General features: G+C 40.6%; 1 protein-coding gene across 3 annotated transcripts in view; it reads left to right on the forward strand.

Moving 5' to 3' along the window:
* SNX27 (sorting nexin 27) overlaps positions 1-21,693 on the forward strand; it is a 66,725-nt gene extending 45,032 nt beyond the window's left edge. For 2 of the 3 annotated variants that reach the window (XM_045545096.1, XM_045545098.1), the window contains 5 exons: positions 7,393-7,482; positions 15,867-16,016; positions 16,345-16,473; positions 16,821-16,880; positions 17,778-21,693. In XM_045545096.1, the coding sequence (XP_045401052.1) occupies positions 7,393-7,482; positions 15,867-16,016; positions 16,345-16,473; positions 16,821-16,880; positions 17,778-17,825 (477 nt within the window). In that variant the 3' untranslated portion in view covers positions 17,826-21,693. Of the gene's footprint in view, positions 1-7,392; positions 7,483-15,866; positions 16,017-16,344; positions 16,474-16,820; positions 16,881-16,990 lie in introns of all 3 variants that reach the window. The other variant, XM_045545097.1, reaches the window with a different exon arrangement.
* Positions 21,694-22,295: the final 602 nt, after the last annotated feature.

Raw genomic sequence — 22,295 nt, forward strand, 5'->3', positions numbered from 1 at the left:
CAGCAACCTCAAACTCCTGGGCTCAAGCGATCCTCCTGCCTCAGCCTCTCGAGTAGCTAGGACTACAGGCATGTGCCACCATGCCCGGCTTATTTTTTCTATATATATTTTTAGTTGGCCAGATCATTTCTTTCTATTTTTTTTTAGTAGAGATGGGGTCTCACTCTTGCTCAGGCTGGTCTCGAACTCCTGACCTCTAGCGATCCACCCGCCTAGGCCTCCCAGAGTGCCAGGATTACAGGTGTGAGCCACTGTGCCTGGCCTGAATATCCTTTTTTATATAGTATTCTGTTCTTGTTTTGTGATTATAATATTTTTTAACTTTCTGAGTGAGGATATTAAAAATAGCATTTTTTAATTTTGAAGTTTTCTTCTCTGTTTTATCCCTCCTTTTATTGTTTTCTTATTTGTTTTGGTCTCTGATGTTCATGTTAAAGGCATTCCTCTAACACAGTTATCTGCCCAAATTTAAGATTCAGAGCCTACATAGCTGCTTGGAAGTTTAGCATGTGAGTACATCTTGTTGCCTATGAGTTTCACTGCAGAGAAACTAAATCTGCAGACTGCTGCTGGCAATGGGGAGGGCAGTGATCTGGCTGCAGGGAATAAAGGAGAGGATCTGAGAATATGATTGTTTCTTAAACAGGCTTTCAGCCAATCCTTCTTATTTTAGCCACATCCTACCACCTCTCTCCTAGATGACCTCCTGGTGCTACTGGCTCGTTGGGGAATTTTGTGGTATAAATTGAAGTGGTTCTCCACTTTCCCTGCTACCACTTTAGAAATCCATTTTTTCAGGTTCTTCAAGTTTTTACCCATATATCTGTGTTCCAGATTACAAAATTTTGATTGTTTCCTTGCATTCTTGCCAATCTTTTTTTTTTTTTTTTTGATACAGAGTCTCACTCTGTTGCCCAGGCTAGAGTGCTGTGGCGTCAGCCTAGCTCACAGCAACCTCAAACTCCTGGGCTCAGGCAATCCTCCTGCCTCAGCCTCCGAAGTAGCTGGGACTACAGGCATGTGCCACCATGCCCAGCTAATTTTTTCTATATATATTTTTAGTTGTCTATATAATTTCTTTCTATTTATTTTAGTAGAGATGGGGTCTCACTCTTGCTCAGGCTGGTCTCGAACTCCTGAGCTCAAATGATCCTCCCGCCTCCGCCTCCCAGAGTGCTAGGATTACAACCACGCCCGGCCGCATTCCTGCCAATCTTGGGGATTTTTTTTTTTTTTACTGACACTTTAGTGGGGTTTTAGGAGGAAATAAGAATATTAATAGATATTTGTTTTTAATCTGCCATCCCTACCTGGAAGTCCTCTTTTATGAACTTTCCCTGCAAGTATTTATATTTGACATTAGGTCTTTTATGTGGACGTGGAATTTTTACATAGTTATAATCCTAACGTGGATACAGTTTTTCACAGAATTCTTTTATATATCACTTATGAATGAATTAATGTACTATATGTTGTTTAATCCTTCCCTCTAATTAGTTCCAGGGTGTGTATGTGGGGTGTGTGTGTGTGTGTGTGTGTGTGTATGTATATGTATGTTGGAGATAGGATCTTGTGTTGCCCAGGCTGACCTTAAAATCCTGGGCTCAAGCTATCTTCCTGCCTCCGTCTCCTGAATTGCTAGGCCCTTAGGCATGTGCCACCACACTCAGCTACTTCCAGGGTATTGTTTGAGTATGTGATTATAAATGATGCTGTCATGAACTTTTGTGATATCACTTTTTTTTTTTTTTTGAGACAGAGTCTCACTCTCTTGCCTGGGCTAGAGTGCTGTGGCGTTAGCCTAGCTCACAGCAACCTCAAACTCTTGGGCTTAAGCGATTCTTCTGCCTCAGCCTCCCAAGTAGCTGGGACTACAGGCACGCGCCACCATGCTGGCTAATTTTTTCTATTTTTAGTTGTTTGGCTAATTTCTTTCTATTTATAGTAGAGACAGGGTGTTGCTCTTGCTCAGGCTGGTCTTGAACTCCTGAGCTCGAGCAGTCCTCCCACCTCGGCCTCCCAGAGTGCTAGGATTACAGGCAGGCGTAAGCCACCGTGCCGGCCAATGATATCACTTTTTTGTATGTGTTTTTCTTTGAATAAAATGTTAGTTATCCATTGTGTTTTTGTTATGTAAACTATTGCTGTATTTTGACTCTCAAACTTTAAAATCTTTATCTGTCATTTTTATATTTATCGTATTCCATTATTTTTCTTTTTATCTTAGTGTTATTGATTTTTGTTTTAGAGAAGTTTTAACATTTTATGTAATACTATTTATCTGTCTTTTCCTTTGTAATTTCTGTTGCTTAACTAGTCAGTACATTTTCTCTTCAGTAGTAAGGATGTGTGCTATTCATCTTTAAATCCCAGTGTTTTATTTTTAATATTTAATGCTTTAATCTACCCAATGTTTATTGTCATGTGTAGTATGAATTGTTGGTTCACACTAAATTTTCTTGGTATTACTATTCAGATAGCACAGCAGGTTGTATTGATTCATTTCTGATATGTTTAACTTGTCTTTTATTGAATTTATCTCTCTCTATATATATATGTTCTATATTTGGGATCTGTCTTCTGTTGATCTGTGTTTCTATTTTTGACTCAACATTCTCTGTTAATTATTGTTTCTTTATAATACATTTTAATAGCTGGTAAGGCTAGGCCTTCCTCTTTTAGAAGCCTTGATATTCTTTTCCATTTTATTTTTCCAAATAATTTTTAACCCATTTCATAACACTTTATAAAATATCTCTGCCAGTTGGAATTATGTTAAATTTTTAGTTTACTGGAGAAGAATCACCGTTTTTATTAAATGTAGTAGTCCCCACTAAATGAATAAGGTTTCTATTTTATTCAACTTCATTTTTGTTTTCTCAAATAAAATTCTATTGTTTTATGTTCACATATGCCCCGTTAAATGAATTCCCAAGTATTTTATTTTTTATTACTATTATGAAAAATATTCTTTCTTTTGTGTTGTTGAAGTGGAAAAATCATTAGCTAGGAGTCAGAATGTCTGGTTCAAGTACAAGCTCTACATTAGATAAATCCTTAACATAGCTTTGCTGGAATCTATTTTTTGATCTGTTAAGGGGAATAGTAGTGTCTCATAGTTGGGATTTTTTTTTATAAGTATCAAAATTTAAATGAGGCAGAGCATGTGAAATTGCTTTTTGAATTATAAAACTGTAAGACATAAGTAAAGTATTTAGGTATATAAAAAAGTTATTGTTTTTATAGCAGTATCTCATATCTAGCAACTTTGCTGAACTTTCCTATTGCCTCAAATGATTTTTAACAGCTTTTTTGAGGTATAACTGACAGACAATAAACTGTATGTATTTAGAATATACAATTTGATAAGTTTCTTTACCTTCCAAACTGTTTTTAAGTGTATAGTTCAGTAGTGTTAAGTATATTCACGTTGTTGTACAACAGACTTCTAGAACTCTGAATCTTGCAAAACTGAAACTCTGTACCCATCAAATGACTTCCCATTTCTCCCTTTTCCTTCCCTTTGGCAACTAACATTCTACTTTTTGTTTCTATGAATTTGACTACATAAGATACCTCAGGTAAATGGAGTCATACCGTATTTTCTTTTTTGTAACTGGCTTATTTCACTTAGCATAATATCCTCAAGGTTCATCCATGTTGTAGTATATGACAGGGTTTCCTTCCTTTTTAAAGCTAAATAATATTATATTATATGTATTATAGAGACCACATTTTGTTTTTCTATTAATCCATGGATGGACATTTGGGTTGCTGCTATCTCTTGGTTATTGTGAATGCTGCTGCTAGGAACATAGGTATGCAAAATATCTTTTTGAGATTCTTTTTCCAATGTATCCAGAAGTTTGACTACTGAATCATATGGTAATTCTATTTTCAATTTTTTGAGGAACTGTTATACTGTTTTCCATAGTGATTGCACCATTTACACTTCCACCAACAGTGTACAGGGCTCAAATGATTATTATTATTATTTTTTTTTTTGAGACAGAGTCTTGCTCTGTTGCCCAGGCTAGAGTGCCGTGGTGTCAGCCTAGCTCACAGCAACCTCAAACTCCTGGGCTTAAGCAATCCTTCTGCCTCAGCCTCCTGAGTAGCTGGGACTACAGACATGTGCCACCATGCCCAGCTAATTTTTTTCCTTATATATTTTTAGCTGTCCAGATAATTTCCTTCTATTTTTAGTAGAGATGGGGTCTCTCTCTTGCTCAGGCTGGTCTCGATGGTCTTGAACTCCTGACCTCAAGTGATCCTCCTGCCTCGGCCTCCCAGAGTGCTAGGATTACAGGTGTGAGCCACTGCGCCCAGCCTCAAATGATTTTTTTAATTGACTTGGTATATAATTTTGTCTTTTGGAAAGTAATGTTAAATTTTCCCTTACTTAATTTCAGGGTTTTTTTGTATCATATTTTGATGGTGGGCATATCTTATGTATATTTCATCAATTCTAAGATAACTGCTGATTATAAGATATGCCATTATTTTGCATATTGCTAAGAAAGACCCAAAACTGATACATCACTGATTGTAAGATGCCTCCCAATTTCAGAGATATTAAAATGTGAAATAATGTATTCATTAGAATTGATGAAATATTAGATATTAGATATTAATGATGATAATGAGCCTTTTCCTTAAAAAAAATTAAGACAGAAATTTGTGGTAGTTTCTATTTAAATTCTGTCTAAACCTGGCAGATTATATACACATTTAAGCTGCTCTTTCCTGAAAGCTCACTAAGGTAACAGTACTGGAATTTTAAAAGGCATGGACCTACAGGGACAAAGAGAACAGGGGAGGATCCCACAGCAGATGACAATCGTCAACAGTTTTTAGAAAATGAATGTTTGAATGAATTGGGAGGAGTTTTGGTATTTGGTTATTGTGGAAGAAGAATTGGTGATAGATACATAGAAAGTTACAAACAAAAATGAGGCAATTAACCTCAGAGAAAATAAAAAATTATACAAGAAAGGGAGTCATAGTATAGTACATGGCTTAGTTGTGAACAGTGTTTACGTACTTATAATAATGTAATTACTGAGTATTGATTAATTTTTTTATTGAGAAGGTGGGGGAAGGAAGAGGAAGTGGGAGTGTTTGGGTGGTAGGTGAGAGATAAAACCAAATATTTTTAACATAGAAAGTCAACAGTGTCTAAAATTGATAAGGCAGGAACTATCAGTATAAGCATGACATTTAGAATTATGGAAGGAATATCACAAGGAACTGCTTGTGCTTGAAAGTAGTTGCCTTTGTGGAATAAGGCTCTGGGGTCCAGGAGGCTGTTATTTTTTATTAGAAACCTTTTAGCACTATTTGTTTTTTAAACTATGTACATCTTTTACTTTAATAAAAACAATTTAGGGCAGGGCGCGGTGGCTCACGCCTGTAATCCTAGCACTCTGGGAGGCCGAGACGGGTGGATCGCTTGAGGTCAGGAGTTCAAGACCAGCCTGAGCAAGAGTGAGACCCTGTCTCTACCAAACATAGAAAGAAATGATTTGGACAGCTAAAAATATATATAGAAAAAATTAGCCGGGCATGGTGGCACATGCCTGTAGTCCCAGCTACCCGGGAGGCTGAGGCAGTAGGATCACTTAAACCCGGGAGTTTGAGGTTGCTGTGAGCTAGGCTGATGCCACGGCACTCACTCTAGCCCGGGCAACAAAGCGAGACTCTGTCTCAAAAAAAAAAAACAACAAAAAAACAAAAACAATTTAATTAAGGAAAAAAGGAATCTAGTGTGTGGATATTTATGTTTTCCACTCAGGGCTAGTCAAGCAATATAATCTTGATTAGAAATGAAAGAGGCGAGAACATTTTTACTGTCCTACATGTAAAAGAGTTCATTTAGAATTGCTGGAATAAATAATCACTCTGACCCACCTCTGTCCTGGGGAAGTGTACACGAAATATTTAAGTACTATTATGAGTCAGACACTGTTCTAAATATTTGGGATAAACACTAAACAGTAAAACAGTGTTTTTATTTGGTCATCAGAAAAAGAATTTTAAAGCTCTTCCCTTAGCCAACTGACACTGTAAGTTAGTTGGAAACTGGATAGACCAGTATTTGTTTGTTTATTTCTCCTCTCTACATCTCCCCCAGCTTTTTAATAAATGGTTTAAATTTGGCCTGGAGCAGCACCTTTTTTTGGTGATAAATAGTGAAGTATTCAGGTTCTTCAGGAAGTTGACACTGTGTGGCAGTTCTTACTGAACATGCCTTCTGTGATTATAATTCTCTGTGCCTAAAAGAGACCTCACTTGTATGGCCGGGATTGGGGAGAAACTGGCACAACCTCCACTAGTCAGTTCCTGGCAAGATATTAATAACCTTGTATGGTTCTTAGAAGAATTTAACAGCTAAATGATAGTCATAACTGTGATATTAATAATAACTTTGTAAAACTCTTAACATCGTTTATTCTCATTTTATTGTCCATCTATGAGATGAGCATTATTCCAGTTTTATAGACTCTGAGAGGGTTTAAGTGACTAACCCAAGTGCACATTGGTAGGTGACAGAGCTCGAGGTTGAATTAGTCTCTTGACTGCAATCCTGAACTCATTCTGTTACCTATTTTCCCTTAAAAGACTCTGAGTATCACATCATTGATCTTCCTTATTTCATTTTCTCCTCAGTTTAGCTCATTTGGTGCTCAGACACAAATCAATGTTTCTTTTAAAAAAGAAGCAATTTTTTATTGCTTATTTTAGCTCCCTACTGTCTATTTCCTTAAGTCTAAATTCCCGTGCCTGCTTTTTGGATCCTTTGTAATCTGTTGTTAGCCTACCTATCCAGCATTATCTTTCATTGTCTCCTAACATGTACCCTGATTCAAATCAGTCAAGTCTGTTTCCTGAATGTATTTAAGCTCAAACCCATTCCTGTTTCCAGACTTTAGCCTGTAGTTTCTCTTATTCAGCCTATCCTTTGGGGGAGCACCCAAGGCTTCCCTGATAACTGTAATTAGGAATAAGTGTTCCTATTCTGACTATATATTTCACTTACTGTCTGTACTGTGCATTTTTGCTACTTCATTGTTACCTTTAACTATTATACACTGTCTTTCAGTGCTCTCTTGTTTTCACATGTATAAATTAACCAGAATTTAAATCTTTTGACACAAGAAACCAGGTCCCTCACGTATACTTAGAGCAATCCTTGAGCACATGGCAGATACTCTTTAAATGCTAGTTATTCCAGTAAATATAACCATGTGGCAGAATTCACTGGTGATGACAATGGTGGTCCAAGTGGATAAGTTTTTCTGAAAATGCATCTGTGTCTCTTTATTTTTTTCAAAAATGTACTTGATAATGCTTTTTACATTCCCTTCTTCCCTACTTTTGTTTTGGTGACAGGCCGTCGATGATGTGAAGAAAGGTTACATCAAAGCAGAGGAAAAGTCCTACCAATTACAGAAGCTATATGAACAAAGGAAAATGGTCATGGTAAGTTTATGTCCCCAAAATTCCTTTATAAAATGTCCCTTCTTACCTCTTAAACCTATTGTTCCAGTCATTTCTGAAAAGATTGCAACCTGGTCAATGGCTTTACTAATAAAATAAAGGAAGGGAATATAGACCTTAATGCAGAATCCATTGTGTTCCTCCACTGAACACACAAAGAGCTTACATTACTGTACGTTGGTACGTGATTTTATTATTAATAATAACTAAACAATATTCTTTTTGATAAAAAAGTGCCGCAACAAAAGATGTGTAAAACATTATAATATGATACAGATAAGATTGTATAAGAACTGATATTTAGATTTTTAACATTAGAGTTATTTTAATTGTGATTTAGTAAGAGCAAAGTCATTTTAATTTCTTCAGCTGCTTAAACATTTATGCTCAGTAGTGCTTTTGGTTAGTATGATATCCTACAGCTATGCTGTTTGATTCAATAGCTACTGCACTCATGTGGCTATTAAAATCTAAATTTAAATTCATTTAAATTAAATAAAATTTAAAATTCAGTTCTTTCATCGTCCAAGTCACATTTCAAGTGCTAAGCAGCTCTATGTGGCTAGTAGTTATCATACTGAACAGTGCAGGTGTAGAACATTTTCATCATCACAGAAAGTTCTATTGGACAAGACTGCCTAGAATGTTCGTTAAATGATTTTAAATTAGTTTTCAATTTGTATCTGCCATAAATACAGGGATGGAAATTGTCAAAAATAAAATAAGTAAAGAACACTTAGAAAAATTTCCACTTATAGCATTTTAAAATTTCTCTCTTGGCAGATTCACATGTAGTTGAAATTTTTCCAATTATAGATGCTCCTCAGCCTATAACGGGGTTACATCCCAGTACTCATCTTAAGTTGAAAATATCATAAGTGAAAAATGTATTTAATACACCTACCTACCAAACATCATAGCTTAGCCTAGCCTACCTTAAATGTGCTCCGAACACTTACATTAGCCTACAGTTGGGCGAAATCATTTAAAACAAAGCCTATTTTATAAAGTTACTGTAAAAATATTTGAACTAAAATGCAAAATTTGAAGTACGGTTTCTACTGAGTGCATATCACTTTTGTGCTATTGTAAAGTTGAGAAATCGTAAGTTGAACCATAGTTCAACCATAGTCAGTGGTTGTATAATTTTTTGTAATTTAACACCAGGTAGTAATTGCATTGGTAATGATTCTAATAGGTCACTTGAATTCTTTTGTACCTTCTGTGTACTTTTCATGAGAGAATGTTTACCCATCTCTTAATAAATTAATTGAGTTGGAATAAGAATGCAAAAAGTCAGACATTGAACTTAGTCCATAACCTTATCTCTAGCTAGGATGGTTATTTTATCACTTATATATGATGAAAAGTAATGTCTCTTTGCCTTAGAAAATTGCCAAAGATCAGTAAGCCATCTTACCAGTGTTCTGCATATCAGCAGGCTGAAATAGAAAATGCAGGAATCTTTTAAATATAATTAAATCGTGGTAAAATTTTGGTTAAGAGAATTTTACTATGTGTGAGATAGGATTTTAAAACACAACTTCCACCTATTCTTTAAGATGATGGCCATAAACCTTTGCAGTAATTCTTTGCCTTTGCCAAAGCCAACAAAGTTATCTTGTTTCTGAAAAGGTAACAGAAATCAAAGTAATTTCCTAAGGGTTTCTGATAATACCAGTATGGAATACATATTATTTCTTTGTGTATATAATACTCCAAACACGCTATCCTTCCATTTATGCGTTCAACAAAAATATTTGTTGAGTACCACATACGTGGCAGGCACAGTGCAAGGTACTAGAGAAATAAATAGGTTTGGGTTGTTCTGTGGCAAAATATAGAAAATCTGAATTTAATTTAAATTAAATAAAATTTAAAATTCAGCTCTTTCATCGCCCAAGTCACGATTCAAGTGCTGAGTAGCTCTGTGTGGCTCGTAGTTACCATATTGAACAGTGCAGGTGTAGAATGTTTTCATCATCACAGAAAGTTCTGTTGGACAACGGTCATAATAGATTATGAAATCATTTTTAGTTTCAAGTTTATATTTCATAATCACCCAGTTAAGAACTTGAGTACAATTGATACACAGATATGTTTCCCCATGGGTCATTGGCATTGAGTATAAAATATGCTTAAACATTTATGGAATTCTATTGGTCTTGAAAACCTAGTACCAACATATGACTATACTAGCCACATAATACTGCAGTCAGATATTGAAGATAATCTCACCAAAATTTGAATTTTATTCAAGCATAATATGTGTTCAAGTATCAGTGTTCAAAGACATTAGCCTAAGGCCGGGCATGGTGGCTCACGCCTGTAATCCTAGCACTCTGGGAGGCCGAGGCGGGAGGATCGCTGGAGCTCAGGAGTTCGAGACCAGCCTGAGCAAGAGCGAGACCCCGTCTCTACTAAAAATAGAAAGAAATGATCTGGCCAACTAAAAATATATATAGAAAAAATTAGCCGGGCATGGTGGCGCATGCCTATAGTCCCAGCTACTTGGGAGGCTGAGGCAGTAGGATCGCTTAAGCCCAGGAGTTTGAGGTTGCTGTGAGCTAGGCTGACGCCACGGCACTCACTCTAGCCTGGGCAACAAAGCGAGACTCTGTCTCAAAAAAAAAAAAAAAAAAACAAAGACATTAGCCTAGCCACTATTGGGTCATGGTGAGTACACTGAAACTTCCAACTCAGATGGGCCCGTCGGAGCCCATAGGCCCTGATGCCATAAACTATAGCAATTTGGTATGCTTGATAGGCAACAGTTAGGCCAATGACTACAATTAGTAGTTGCCAAATCACCATGAGACCTTCAGCAATTCAACAAACTGCTCAGTTTTAGTTTCTTTTCTGTGAAATAGGATATTCAGATTGTCAGCTATGAAGTAGAATCTTGACAAAATACTCCAGGGTTCTTGGTAGATAAATAAGCTTTACGTAAGTTCCCGTGTCCTCCAAATCTCCAAACAGAGAGGGCAGCTCGTATTCTTGCTATAGTTTATATTACCCAGTGTGATCAAAACATTTTTGTTTTCTAGTTATTTACAAAGTTAGATTGAATCTCAAATTTGGATGATTGAGAATATAATGTACAAGAAAGAATGTTTTTTCTTTCTTTCCTCCCTCCCTCTCCTCGCCATCCCATCTCCCCTATCTCCCCCTCTTTCTTCTCTCCTTTCTTCCTTCCTTCCTTCCTGTCTTCCCTCCCTCTTTCTCTTTCTCTCTCTCTCTCCCCCCCTCACACAAACAATAGACAAGTGTAAATTATGCTTTTCTTATGTTGAAATGGCCTGATTTTGCCATTGTTGAACTGATAGTTTCTATGTTAGTGTTTCTGGACATAATTTGTAATGATTTCATACAAGGCAGTATGTGTGAAAGTCAGTGTTGCGCAAAGTGTTGGTTCTCAGTCTACTTACGAGGGAATCACTTTGAAGCTGCTTAAAATGCAGATTTCTGGACTCCATCCCACGTTTACTAAGCCAGAATCTCTGGAGGTAGGACCTAGGGAATCTTTGTTTTTAACACCGTGACTGCCTTGTGAGTTGTATTTAACTCAAGCTAGGTTAGAGTCCGGGACCGCATGAAGCAAAACCCTGCAGCTGGTTCACGAAAATCTTACTTGTTGATGTTCTTATTGTTACAATTAATATTGACAGTTCAATGCTAAAAATGGGGATTGTTTTGTTTTAATAAAACACTATGGCGCCAGGGAAAATTTGTTTTTCCTAGTGTAGTGGTCAACGTGTTAAAAAAGCACACTGGTGATTTTGAAACTTTAGATGCTTCTGAATCAGTACTCTAGGGTTTTAGGAGAGTTGACTCTTGAGGTCCCTCTCAATCCCTTTTTTTCCCGTTTTAAATCTGGTTTGACCTTTGCCAGGTTGTTTGGGAGAACAGAAAGTTCTTCACAGTGGACCTTGACCCATTCACCTAAAGTGTTCTGCTCTGTTAAGTTCTGAGTTTCTGTTTTAATAACGGTTCTATTTCTGTATTTACCTGTCTTGCTGAGTATTGAACATTTATAAAATGTACCATAGCTTACCTTTCCTCTTCTCTGGCCTATACGGGCTATGATCTATGTGGTATGGGAATTACCACCTGAAGATAATTCAGGATACATATTTAGCTACTCAAAACTTCTTATGAGGCCGGGCATGGTGGCTCATGTCTGTAATCCTAGCACTCGGGAAGGCTGAGGCGGGAGGATCGCTTGAGGTCAGGAGTTCGAAACCAGCCTGAGCAAGAGCGAGGCCCCATCTCTACTAAAAATAGAAAGAAATTATCTGGCCAACTAAAAATATATAGAAAAAATTAGCTGGGCATGGTGGCACATGCCTGTAGTCACAGCTACCCAGGAGGCTGAGGCAGGAGGATTGCTTGAGCCCAGGAGTTTGAGGTTGCTGTGAGCTAGGCTGACGCCATGGCACTCTAGCCCAGGCAACAGAGAGAGACTCTGTCTCAAAAAAAAAAAAAAAAAGAAACTTCATATGAAAGGGGAATAGACAGGATAATTTTGTGTTTAAATATATATCTACACCCTTACATAAATATGTTTGAAAGCAAAAATTCACCTCTGTTTTACAAATTTTGGATTTATGTAAAATTTGTAATGTTTCTTCTCTTAGGCTTTGTGTAAACCCAGGAATGTAGGGATTGCCCACTTAAACCTGATAAATACTACCCAGGTATCTCTGAAAACCTTGTCTCCCAGTGAGACTTTACTTCTGTCGTCTCACCAAGGACACAGGTGCCTTTAGTTTTCATTCAAGTTATTTTCAGAATTTGTGCCATTAAGAAGTCCACTGAAGGTCTTTTGCTTTCAAGGACCACATTCTTGAGTACGGAAGGACAAATCAGCCTTTTGCTTCAGAGGGTGGGGAAAGGGGCATGTGTTATGTGCCTGGTACTGTTCTAGGCCCTTTATGTCAGTTACCAACCCTGTAGGTGTATCCCCAGTTAGAAGAGAAGTAGAATCTGAGGGATTAAGATTCTTACCCAAGATCATATAGCTTGCCAGAAATGGAACTAGGATTTAATAATGGGATTCGAACCCACTTCTGTCAGGCTCCCCACACGTATGTTTTTCTCTACTTCAGGGAAGAGAGGGTAGCAACAGTGTCTTTTATTTCCAGGTGGCAGAAGGGAAGAACCCGATAGAGTAACTGACTTAAGGTCACAAAGAGAGAATTCAAGATATGCAGAGCTCCATGTTCTTCTAATTTCTTTTCCTAATCCCTGCTTTGTCTGCATGTTTCTCTCTTTAAAAAAAAAAGTCTGTATGATAAAACTCCCAATTAGGGAATGTGGCAGAAATATTTGTCAAAAAAGTAGTGGTACCTCTCAAAGACGAGAACTCTCAACAAATGTGTTATATAAAAACCTTTTTTTGTCAAAGGACATGAGTAGAACTAGTCTTAAGGCTCCATAACACCCACTGGCATTTGCAGGGGTTTTAAGTGTCCTTGAGCAGAATTGCTGCTTATTGAGCACGTAAAGTTTCTGATGATGCTGTTTGGAAGGTGGCTTGGACTGAGTACCAGAGGCCTAACTGCAGGGCACTCTTTTTCTTTTAACATTTTATTGTAGAATTTTTCAAATACATAAAGAAGTTGAAAGAATAGTACAGTTGGCCCCCACGTACCGCTTACCTAGCTTCCGCAGCCTTCAGCTTTCTGCCGTTCATGTTCCATCTATCTCACATGCTTTTTTCCCTCAAGAGTTTGTTTGTTTGTTTTTTTGAGACAGAGTCTCACTGTCTGGCCCAGGCTAGAGTGCCGTGGTGTCAGCCTAGCTCACAGCAACCTCTAACTCCTAGGCTCAAGCCATCCTCCTGCCTCAGCCTCCCGAGTAGCTGGGACTACAGGCATGAGCCACCATGCCCGGCTAATTTTTTCTCTATATATTTTTAGTTGTCCAGCTAATTTCTTTCTATTTTTAGTAGAGACAGGGTCTCACTCTTGCTCAGGCTGGTCTCGAACTCCTGACCTCGAGCTATCCTCCTGCCTTGGCCTCCCAGAGTGCTAGGATTACAGGCGTGAGCCACCGCGCCTGGCCCTCACAGAGTATTCTTGAAAGAGCAAATAGCTTGAGAGCTAAGGATAATGGAGCTTTAAAAAAAATTTTTTTAGCTGTTATTTATTAAATGCCTAATTATATACCAAGTACTATGTTAAATACTTTCTATTTACTGCTCACAAATAATGCTATGGTGTAGATGGTGTAGGTGCTATTTTAACATTATTTCCCATTTTACAGATGAGGAAACTAAGGCTGCTGGGATTAAATAATTTGCCTGAGTTTAAGTAACTTGTCCCAGGTTGCACAGTTAGGAAGTAATGAGGCCGGGATTCAAGCCCACGGCAGTCTGGGCCTTGTCTGGGCCTTTTAATCACTCCTCTGTGTACTGCTCTCTGTCCAAAGCTTTGCTGCTTATTATAACCCCAAAAGAGTTTTCTGCTATTTTGTATCACTCTCCCTGTCATGTTTACCAAAGTGTAGCAGTCAGGGGTTTCGTTTTGTTTATAGTGCCAATAGCAAGATTGAGCAGTATCTGTGTTTATCACTGGTATTGGAAGAATAATAAAAATGGGGGCTGGGAGTGGGGAGGATTGCTTGAGGCCAGGAGTTTGAGACCAGGCTGAGCAAGAGGGAGACCTCTGTACAAAAAATAGAAAAATTAGCCGGGCATGGTGGCGCCCGCCCGTAGTCCCAGCTACTCAGGAGGCTGAGGCAGGAGGATCTTTTGAGCCCAAGAGTTTGAGGTTCCTGTGAGCTATGATCACGCCACTGCACTCTAGCCTGGGCAACAGAGCAAGACTCTGTCTCAAAGAAAAACCAACAAGAACAACCAACCAATAAACGGACAAACAAAAAAACAGCAGGGGGGTAGTGTGGGGTGTGGAGTAGGGTGATAGAAGGATAGAAGGAGGGAGAAATGAGAGATGAAGAGTGATGTGATTGAAGTATTGCAGCACTTCTAAATTGACCCTGTCCTTGTATTCTTGCTACTCTTTTATAATTTTTCACCTTCAAAGTTGCTATTATTATTTTAACTAAGCCTAAATACAAAGTAGGGAAGGGAGTGTGTGGTACGATACTCTTTGAGCCTTTAAGTTTTCCCAGACAGTTCCTGGTGGTAGTAGCAATGTTCTTAAGTGCCATGCTTCGGTACCAGAGCCATAGGTTACCTTGTGTCCTTTTTGTGCTTTTGTCCTTTTTTCTCTTCTCTCTTGGTAAGGCAGAAGGCAGGGTATTCTGAGCTCCCTGCCCATCTCGGGTGCTGGGAGACTAGGGTGCTGTGCTTTCTGTCTTCTCTCCCTCACTCTGCGCACCAGTGTGCCCTGTTCCTCCTGTGTGACGTGCAATTGGAAGCTCAGGCTATTTGCTGGTTTCCCAGGCAATCCCTGAGAGGAAACCAGGTCAGAGTCCATGCCTCTTCATTCCCCCAACCCCTGCCCAGTCTTCCTTCCCCTTTTTCTCTTTTACTCTCCGTCCACTCATCTTTCTTTTACTCTCTCTCCTCTGAACTCAAAATAGTGAGTTGAATAAAAGAGAAGCCAACCTTAACTGGAGAGAAGGGACAAAGAGCTGAGTTAGCTTCAGCAGTTCAGAGACATCTCTGGATTAGTCTTACAGTGTACCTGTGAGAGTCTCATAATATAACATACGCCACTTGATTTTGGTCCAGATGCTTCTTAAGGAGGCATATATACTGGAGACCCAGGGGACAGTGGGGCTGATTTGGGGACTAGTTGGTGATAGTGAAAGGAACAAAGGCCTAGAAATTAAACTTGGGTTCTAATCCTGGTTGTGCCACTTATTATTACCTGTGACCTCAGGTTAGTCTCATCTTAGTCTGAGTTTCTGTAAAATGACTAGGTTTTAAAGTCTCTTTCAGTTTCAACATTTTATGATTGTGAGATTATCACTGAGATCATTGTAACTTTTGACTGGAGAGGAGATGAGAGGAAATATTAACGCCGTTTCTTAAATATAAGGATAGCTTAGATTCCCATCCCTTAGGCACAAGGAAAATAGAGGACAGACTAAATAGCATTGTGAGTTCCCTTCAGCCCTGCAAGTCCTGGTTGTAGTGTTTCTTCTGATTTTAATTTGTGTGTCTTTTTTAAGTAGAGAAAGGGGTTGGAAGTGTGAAGGCGGAAGTCGGAAGTGGGATAAAGGATTGTCTCAGAGTTGGGACCCAACTTAGGGATGGGTGTGAGACCAGAGGCCAGGTCTTCAGGTTGTTGGGTGAGAATATTCTCTTTGTTCCTTCTCTTGTGCCATCAGAGCGGCTCTTCACTGTGTTTAGTTCCATAGTATAATAATACTGTTTCCCCTTCTTTTTTTCGTAGTACCTCAACATGCTAAGGACTTGTGAGGGCTACAATGAAATCATCTTCCCCCACTGTGCCTGTGACTCCAGGAGGAAGGGGCACGTCATCACAGCCATCAGCATCACGCACTTTAAACTCCATGCCTGCACAGAGGAAGGACAGCTGGAGGTGAGGATTCAGCATGAGGCTTGGGCTAGAAGCACTGGGGATACTTTGATACTCGCTTGCAATGTTTTAATTCCTTTTTGGGAGAAAATGAAATCAAAATTGTGTATTGACTAGGGCAGATATGTGGGCACTGGATCCACACTGATCCTCAACTTCTCTGGCTACTTACGCTGACTTTTACGCTTTTGTCACAATCCTTTCCCTGAAGTGATGCAGACATCTCCATTCGTTTCTCTTCTGTGGCCTGGTTCAGAATCCTCTTACCTCAGCTCCCCAGCACTCTGAAACTCAGACTGTAGACCTTATTCTCTTGTTCTTGGTTGTGCAGAACCAGGTCATAGCATTTGAGTGGGATGAGATGCAGCGATGGGACACAGATGAAGAAGGGATGGCCTTCTGTTTTGAATATGCACGAGGAGAGAAGAAGCCCCGATGGGTTAAAATCTTCACACCATATGTGAGTGGGAGATGGGGACGCATACTTGGGGAAAGTAGGTTGGGCTGAAAGTTGTCTTTAAGCTAAATGCCTAAATGGAGATAGGTACAGAGATCGGTCTGAACCTGTTTGAATCATCCTGCCTTTCCTTTCGGATTGGCAATTTCATATCCTGCTTGACTCATAGTTACCACCAGAAGGAGCTAGAGAACAGGAGATGAGCCAGGCCTGGACTTTTGTGGCACTTGCCAGGGTTTTTCACTAGACTGAGTTTGGAAGATGAGGTGGCTGGGGGCAGGAGTTCAAAGGTATGGCCCTGCGGTGCCTGGTCCTAAGAAGTCAGTGAGTGTTGCCACTTTTTTTTTCAGTTCAATTACATGCATGAGTGCTTCGAGAGGGTGTTCTGCGAGCTCAAGTGGAGAAAAGAGGTAATTCTAAACAATTCTTAAATGGACTTTTTCATCTTTTTTGTTTATTGAAAATTTATAGGCCTATGGCCAAATACCTGGGACCTTCACCTCCATCTCTGTCTTTCTAGGAATATTAGTTAGAGACTGATTATCTCATGTGAGCCAGGACATTCTTCCAGCGAGGTTGGCCTCTGGATGGTGAACGGGCTGTGCAAAAAAGCCCTGCTTCTTCCCTTGCTTAGAGGGTGGACATTGGCTACAGGCTCTTCCATCTCTCATGACTTCATGGACCCTCCTCTGCCAGTTTTTAAAATCAAATCACCTTCCATGTTGTTCCTGACCCAGAAGGGCGGCTGTCCTCAGTTCCAGTCATCTGACTGGATGAGTCACAACAGAGTCTTTCTAGGCTAACCAAGAATGTGTATGTGGGGGAAGGCTTTCGCTACTGCTTTACTCTGCTGTGTGTACGTGCCAGTGCCGGAGCACAATTGGGAAGATTCTGAATAATTAGCTATTTATTCTCAAAGAAAATCTTTCAGATCAGGAGGTCAGGAGGTCAGGTCAGGAGCATGAAAATTTATATTCTTAGTGTAGTAGGAAGGACGTTGGCTCTGGGAATTTCATCTGGGTTTTCTCCTGGCTTTTGTTCTCTTTGTAATTTTGGGTAAACCAGCCTCCCTGGATCTCAGTTTTCTCTTCTGTAAAACAGGAAGACTGAACCAGATAATTAATATCCAAGGTCCCTTCCAGCGCTAAAAGGCTGTGATTCTAGATGGTAAGTTATGTCAGGGGACAAGGCCAATCGGATTGAGTCATCCAGCATCCGGTCATACCTCTTAGTTTCTGTTTGAGGAGTTGTCTCCAGATGGTAGGAGATGTGGCTTCCCAATAACGCTTTTCTTTTTTTCCTTTCAGAACATATTCCAGATGGCGAGGTCACAGCAGAGGGATGTGGCCACCTAGCCTTTCCTTATCCCTTTCCCTTCCCTTTGCCCTCATCCCCTTAGCCCTTTCATCTCCCATGTCAGACAGAGTAATCATTAACACAAAAGAAGAGAAAAAGGAAAAAAGTCATTATGTTCAAAAGCCCTAAACTAAATCTTATTAATAACCCCCCCTGAATTTCATGTCTCTGGAATTGAGCTGGTAGAGAACAGATTGGTCAGCACCAGAAGTCAACTGAGTTAAGACAGGAAAGAAATAAGCCCAACCAACTTGCCAAAGGTATCTTTGTTCTTTCACCTGGGCCTCATACCAACAGGCTCTCCTTGTACCATGAACTTCATCCATTTGCACTGTTCAGACATATGTATGTATGTATGTAAAAAATTATATATATACAAATTAGCTGCACGTATATACATATATATATTTCTTTTTAAATTTCATAATGATGGCAGTACCTTTTTTAGCTTGTGTTTTTACACACCTTTCATTAGAATTCATGACCTCTCTCTTGCTCTCTTTATTTTGAAACAAACTTTAAAAAGGAAAAAAAAAACATTTTATAGGGAAAGTACCTCTCCTCACGAAGGACTCGAAAAGTTTACAATCTGGGTCCCCTTTGTGTTGAGTGCAGATTCTGGCTCATGGGTTGCCACAGAGTCTGAGGAGCAAGAAGTATAGTTTCTTTATCATCCAAGAGGGTGCTGGGGAGGAGAAAGAGGTGTGTTTCTTGAGGTTAGCAAGGCTGCGGTTCTGCAGGGAGAGCCTAAAGATTTGGTGTGGTCTCTTGATTCCAAGACAATTTTTCTGGTCCGTCTCTGTCTCCCAAGCATGGCTTTCTGGCCACATTCTGCATCTCCTTCCTGCTTCCCTAGGGCCCCTTGTGTGCTTTCCCTCAGCTGGCCCTGGTGGAGTTGAGGGTGGTGGGCTCAGGAGGTTGATGCCACAGGAACCTGAAACACTTCATGGTAGTAATTTCCCATTTCCCTGCCTTTTCTGCAGCAGGGATAGTACTAGGGACCAGAGTTAAAGCTGATACCTTAGGCACAAAGGTTGGACTTATGTAGGGGAAAGGAAAAGAGCAATGCCCTATGTACATAAGGTTTTACCTACTCCATTCCTGACCAATAACCACCCGTAACTATTACATTCTCTGTGCCTGCCTCAAACAGCAGTGTTGGGGAGGGATCTGATAATACCTTGAAGGACTTGGGGAAACTTGGAAGGGGTCAGTGGTCTGTGCCAGCCAAACCATAGCCCCATCCAAGCCAGCTGAGGACCCAGGAAGGAGTAGTAGGAATATGGTTGATTTAGGTTGATCTCCAAGTTTTAATTAAAAGGAGACTGAAGGAAAACCTTTTTGTCCCTTACAGAGCTCCTCATCTAACCTTGCAGTTAGACCCTTTGAGACCTAAGCGCTGCATCCCAGGATCAGAGGCCAGGGCTGACTGGGGTAGGACGATATTCTCAGCTCCTGGGCTCTGTAGGGAGCGTATAAGGAGCACCAAGTCAGGCTCAGATGCAACTGAAACACATCTTTGAGCCTTTTCTTTTTCCCTTCTTCACCTTCTAAACAAAAACCTCCAAAGGATGGCATCTTTTGCTTTGTTTAACTGGGATGTGGTCAAAATTGGTTGTAGTCAACCCCTCCTGAGCAGTGTTGGGGTGGTTCAAAGTTTCTTTTTTGTAACTTGTTTTTGCAGATCATTGTGAAGCCACCTTTCTTTCTTTCTCACTTTGTTATCCTGGCAGCCACTTGCCCCAGGAAGGTGTGGAATCATGTAAGACATCCTATCCTCCCTCCCCCTCTCCAAACCCAGGTGGAATCACAGAGTGCAACACATAAGAATGCTGAATGTTTAAAGTTACAGAAAGTGATCCCTGATTTGAAGGCTTTGACACAGGATTAACTCCTTTATTTTGTTTTATTTTTTGTTTTGTTTTAAATGAATTTAATAATGAGCCAAAGGACTCTGAAAAGAAGATACGTTGATTGCCCACTCCAAGATGCTAAGGAAGATTTTGGCACCAGCTTTGCTCAAACTGTAAAAATAGCAATTTGCCCCTATTCCCTAATAGTGGGAGAGGAATGAACAAGTCTGGGAGTCCACACGACCGCCCAAATGCTGACCTCCAGATACGAGACACAGGGATTTGGAGGTCCCTTAGAGTGGGTAGATGGTGCTGTGTTCCTCTTCTGGCGTAGCATTCACTTGGTGCTTTGGAGATTAGGTGAGGGGCCCCATAGGTCGTTGGCCTGTCGGCAGAATCTATTTTGGAACAGCCCCTACTTGAGGCTGTCCCTTAACAAAGAACCCAGCTGCAGCAAGGAGGTGGGAAGGAGGGCGACCCTAAAGGACAGCGCCTTCTCTTCTTCTACCCACAACAGTCCTCCAGTGATGGAGGCAGAGGTCACTGTGGCTGTGGAGGTCCATAGGATCAAAGCCCTTCTTTGCATGAAGCAGTGTTAGGTGTGACTTTTCTCTCCCCCCTGCCCCCTTCCTTACACTTCCTTTCTCTAATCCCTACTACTCCTTAGTCCTGGCTTCTGCCCAGGGAGGCTTTTACCCAGTGTTCTTTTGCAATTTGTCTCTGGGAAAGGGAGGCTCCCCCTGCCCTCAGCTTCACCCCAGCAGAGCCAGCAGGATCTTCCTGGTCTCCCATTGACCTCTATCCACATTTGGTTTCTGTCCTCTGGGGCACAAGCTCAGAGCTTTTTATGGATCAGGAGAAAATGCAGGCCCTGAGAAATCTGCCCCTGTAGAAAGTTTCCCTTGGGCCATGCTTTGGGCTCTCTGCTTTTTATATTTTTATTCTATTCTCCATTTTTCTTCCCTCCCCTTGCCCTAGGCCTAAGCACAGGTACAGATATGTATGTGCTCAGGGCAGCTCCTAGGCCTGGACAGAGCTCTCAGGGAGGAATTAGATAAATATTCCAACATCCTCATGCCTGGCCCATTTAGTTTCATCCTTTAGTTACCCAGGCCAGTAGCTTTGAGTTATCCCCTCTTATAGCTCCAAACCCAATGCTGGGAGCAGCAAAATAGGGCACTGATAGGAGGTGACACCTCTCTCTCCCCTCTCAGAATTTGCCACCTTATGGGTTGGGCTCATAGGAGGCAGTCTTGTAAAAGGGGACTGTACCCTAGTTGACCTGAAGTCTCCAGACCTGCGTGGACTATTGTGCCCTCCCTTCTCTCCATCGTGCTGTCTGGCTGGATTGATTCAGCAGTAGCAACTGTTTGGTCTGTTGGACCCCAACATTCTGCTGTTTCTTCATCAGCTTCACTGTGTTACATTAACTTCCCTTTGGAGGGAGGCCGACGTGGTTGAATACTCAGAGAGGGAGGGAGAGTAGAGGCAGTGAGTGTGCTCCCTCAGCTCCCCGTCTGCCAGGTCCACCCCTTGTCTTCCTCTTCCCCTAAACCTGAGCACATCATGCCAGGCCTTATCCACACCAGGACGGCATTGGCTCACTCCTCAGCTATAATGTAGGGTGTGTGGGAAGCTTAGGGCTCTGGGAAGGAACAGAATCAAAGCGGGGAGCGATCCGGGGTGGGGGCACTTGGCCAACTGCTAAACTTGGACACCAGTTTTATATCATGCCCCTCTTTTAAGCCGGTGAGCTGGGCTTCAGTTTTTCCCAGGCCATGCACACTTTTAATTTATTTGAGAGAAACTCTAATTGTATTTTCACTGCAGTATCTTGTATTTTTTATTTGTGATTTAAGAAATGTGAAGAGAAAATACACAGACACATAATGGCTAACAGTGTTTCTTTCATTCCTTGTTCTAGAGCTAACCACTCTAAAATTGTTTGGTAATGTCACTTAGTGTAATTAATTGTAACATATTCTTTTAAATAAATTGATTTATTGATGAAACACTTCTTTGGTTTCCTAGACTACAAATCCTTTGGGTTGTGTGGGAAGAAGTGAAGAGGGACCTTTGAGATTTGAGTTAGAATGGGCAGTCCGAAAATGAGAATTAGCATCTAACCAGTTTTCCCGAGTAACTGTTGGGGCAGTTTCGTGAGGGCAGTGGATGGAGAAGGGTGGGAGAAGCAGAAGCCAGGGAGGCCCCTGGTCTGCAGTCTTGTTGCCAGTGGCTCCTTTGAAAATTCCTTCTTTTCCCTCAGATCCCAGAATTGACTGCACTTCCCCCTCCTGCCTGCCAGCCTGCACGAAACCCTGTTAAGATTCACAGGACTCCTCTCCCAGCCTTACACAGACAGAGCCTGGCAGCGCCCTTGGGACAGATGATGGCAATAGCCCCTCCCTTCCCCCCATCAGCAAGATGAACGGACTTTTTCATTTTTCAAGTAACTCAGGACACATTCCTCTCTGGGATCTGAACTGAAAGGAACATACTACCCCAATGAGTGCCCAGGACAGTACTGGGCACCATGGGTGGTTGTATCCCTTCCTCTTCCTACAGCTCTGAGAACGAGGGTGGTCCTACAGGCCTTTTGCATTTGCAGAGGAATCT

The sequence above is a fragment of the Lemur catta genome, chromosome 3 (assembly GCF_020740605.2).
Source record: "Lemur catta isolate mLemCat1 chromosome 3, mLemCat1.pri, whole genome shotgun sequence".
NCBI lineage: Eukaryota > Metazoa > Chordata > Mammalia > Primates > Lemuridae > Lemur > Lemur catta.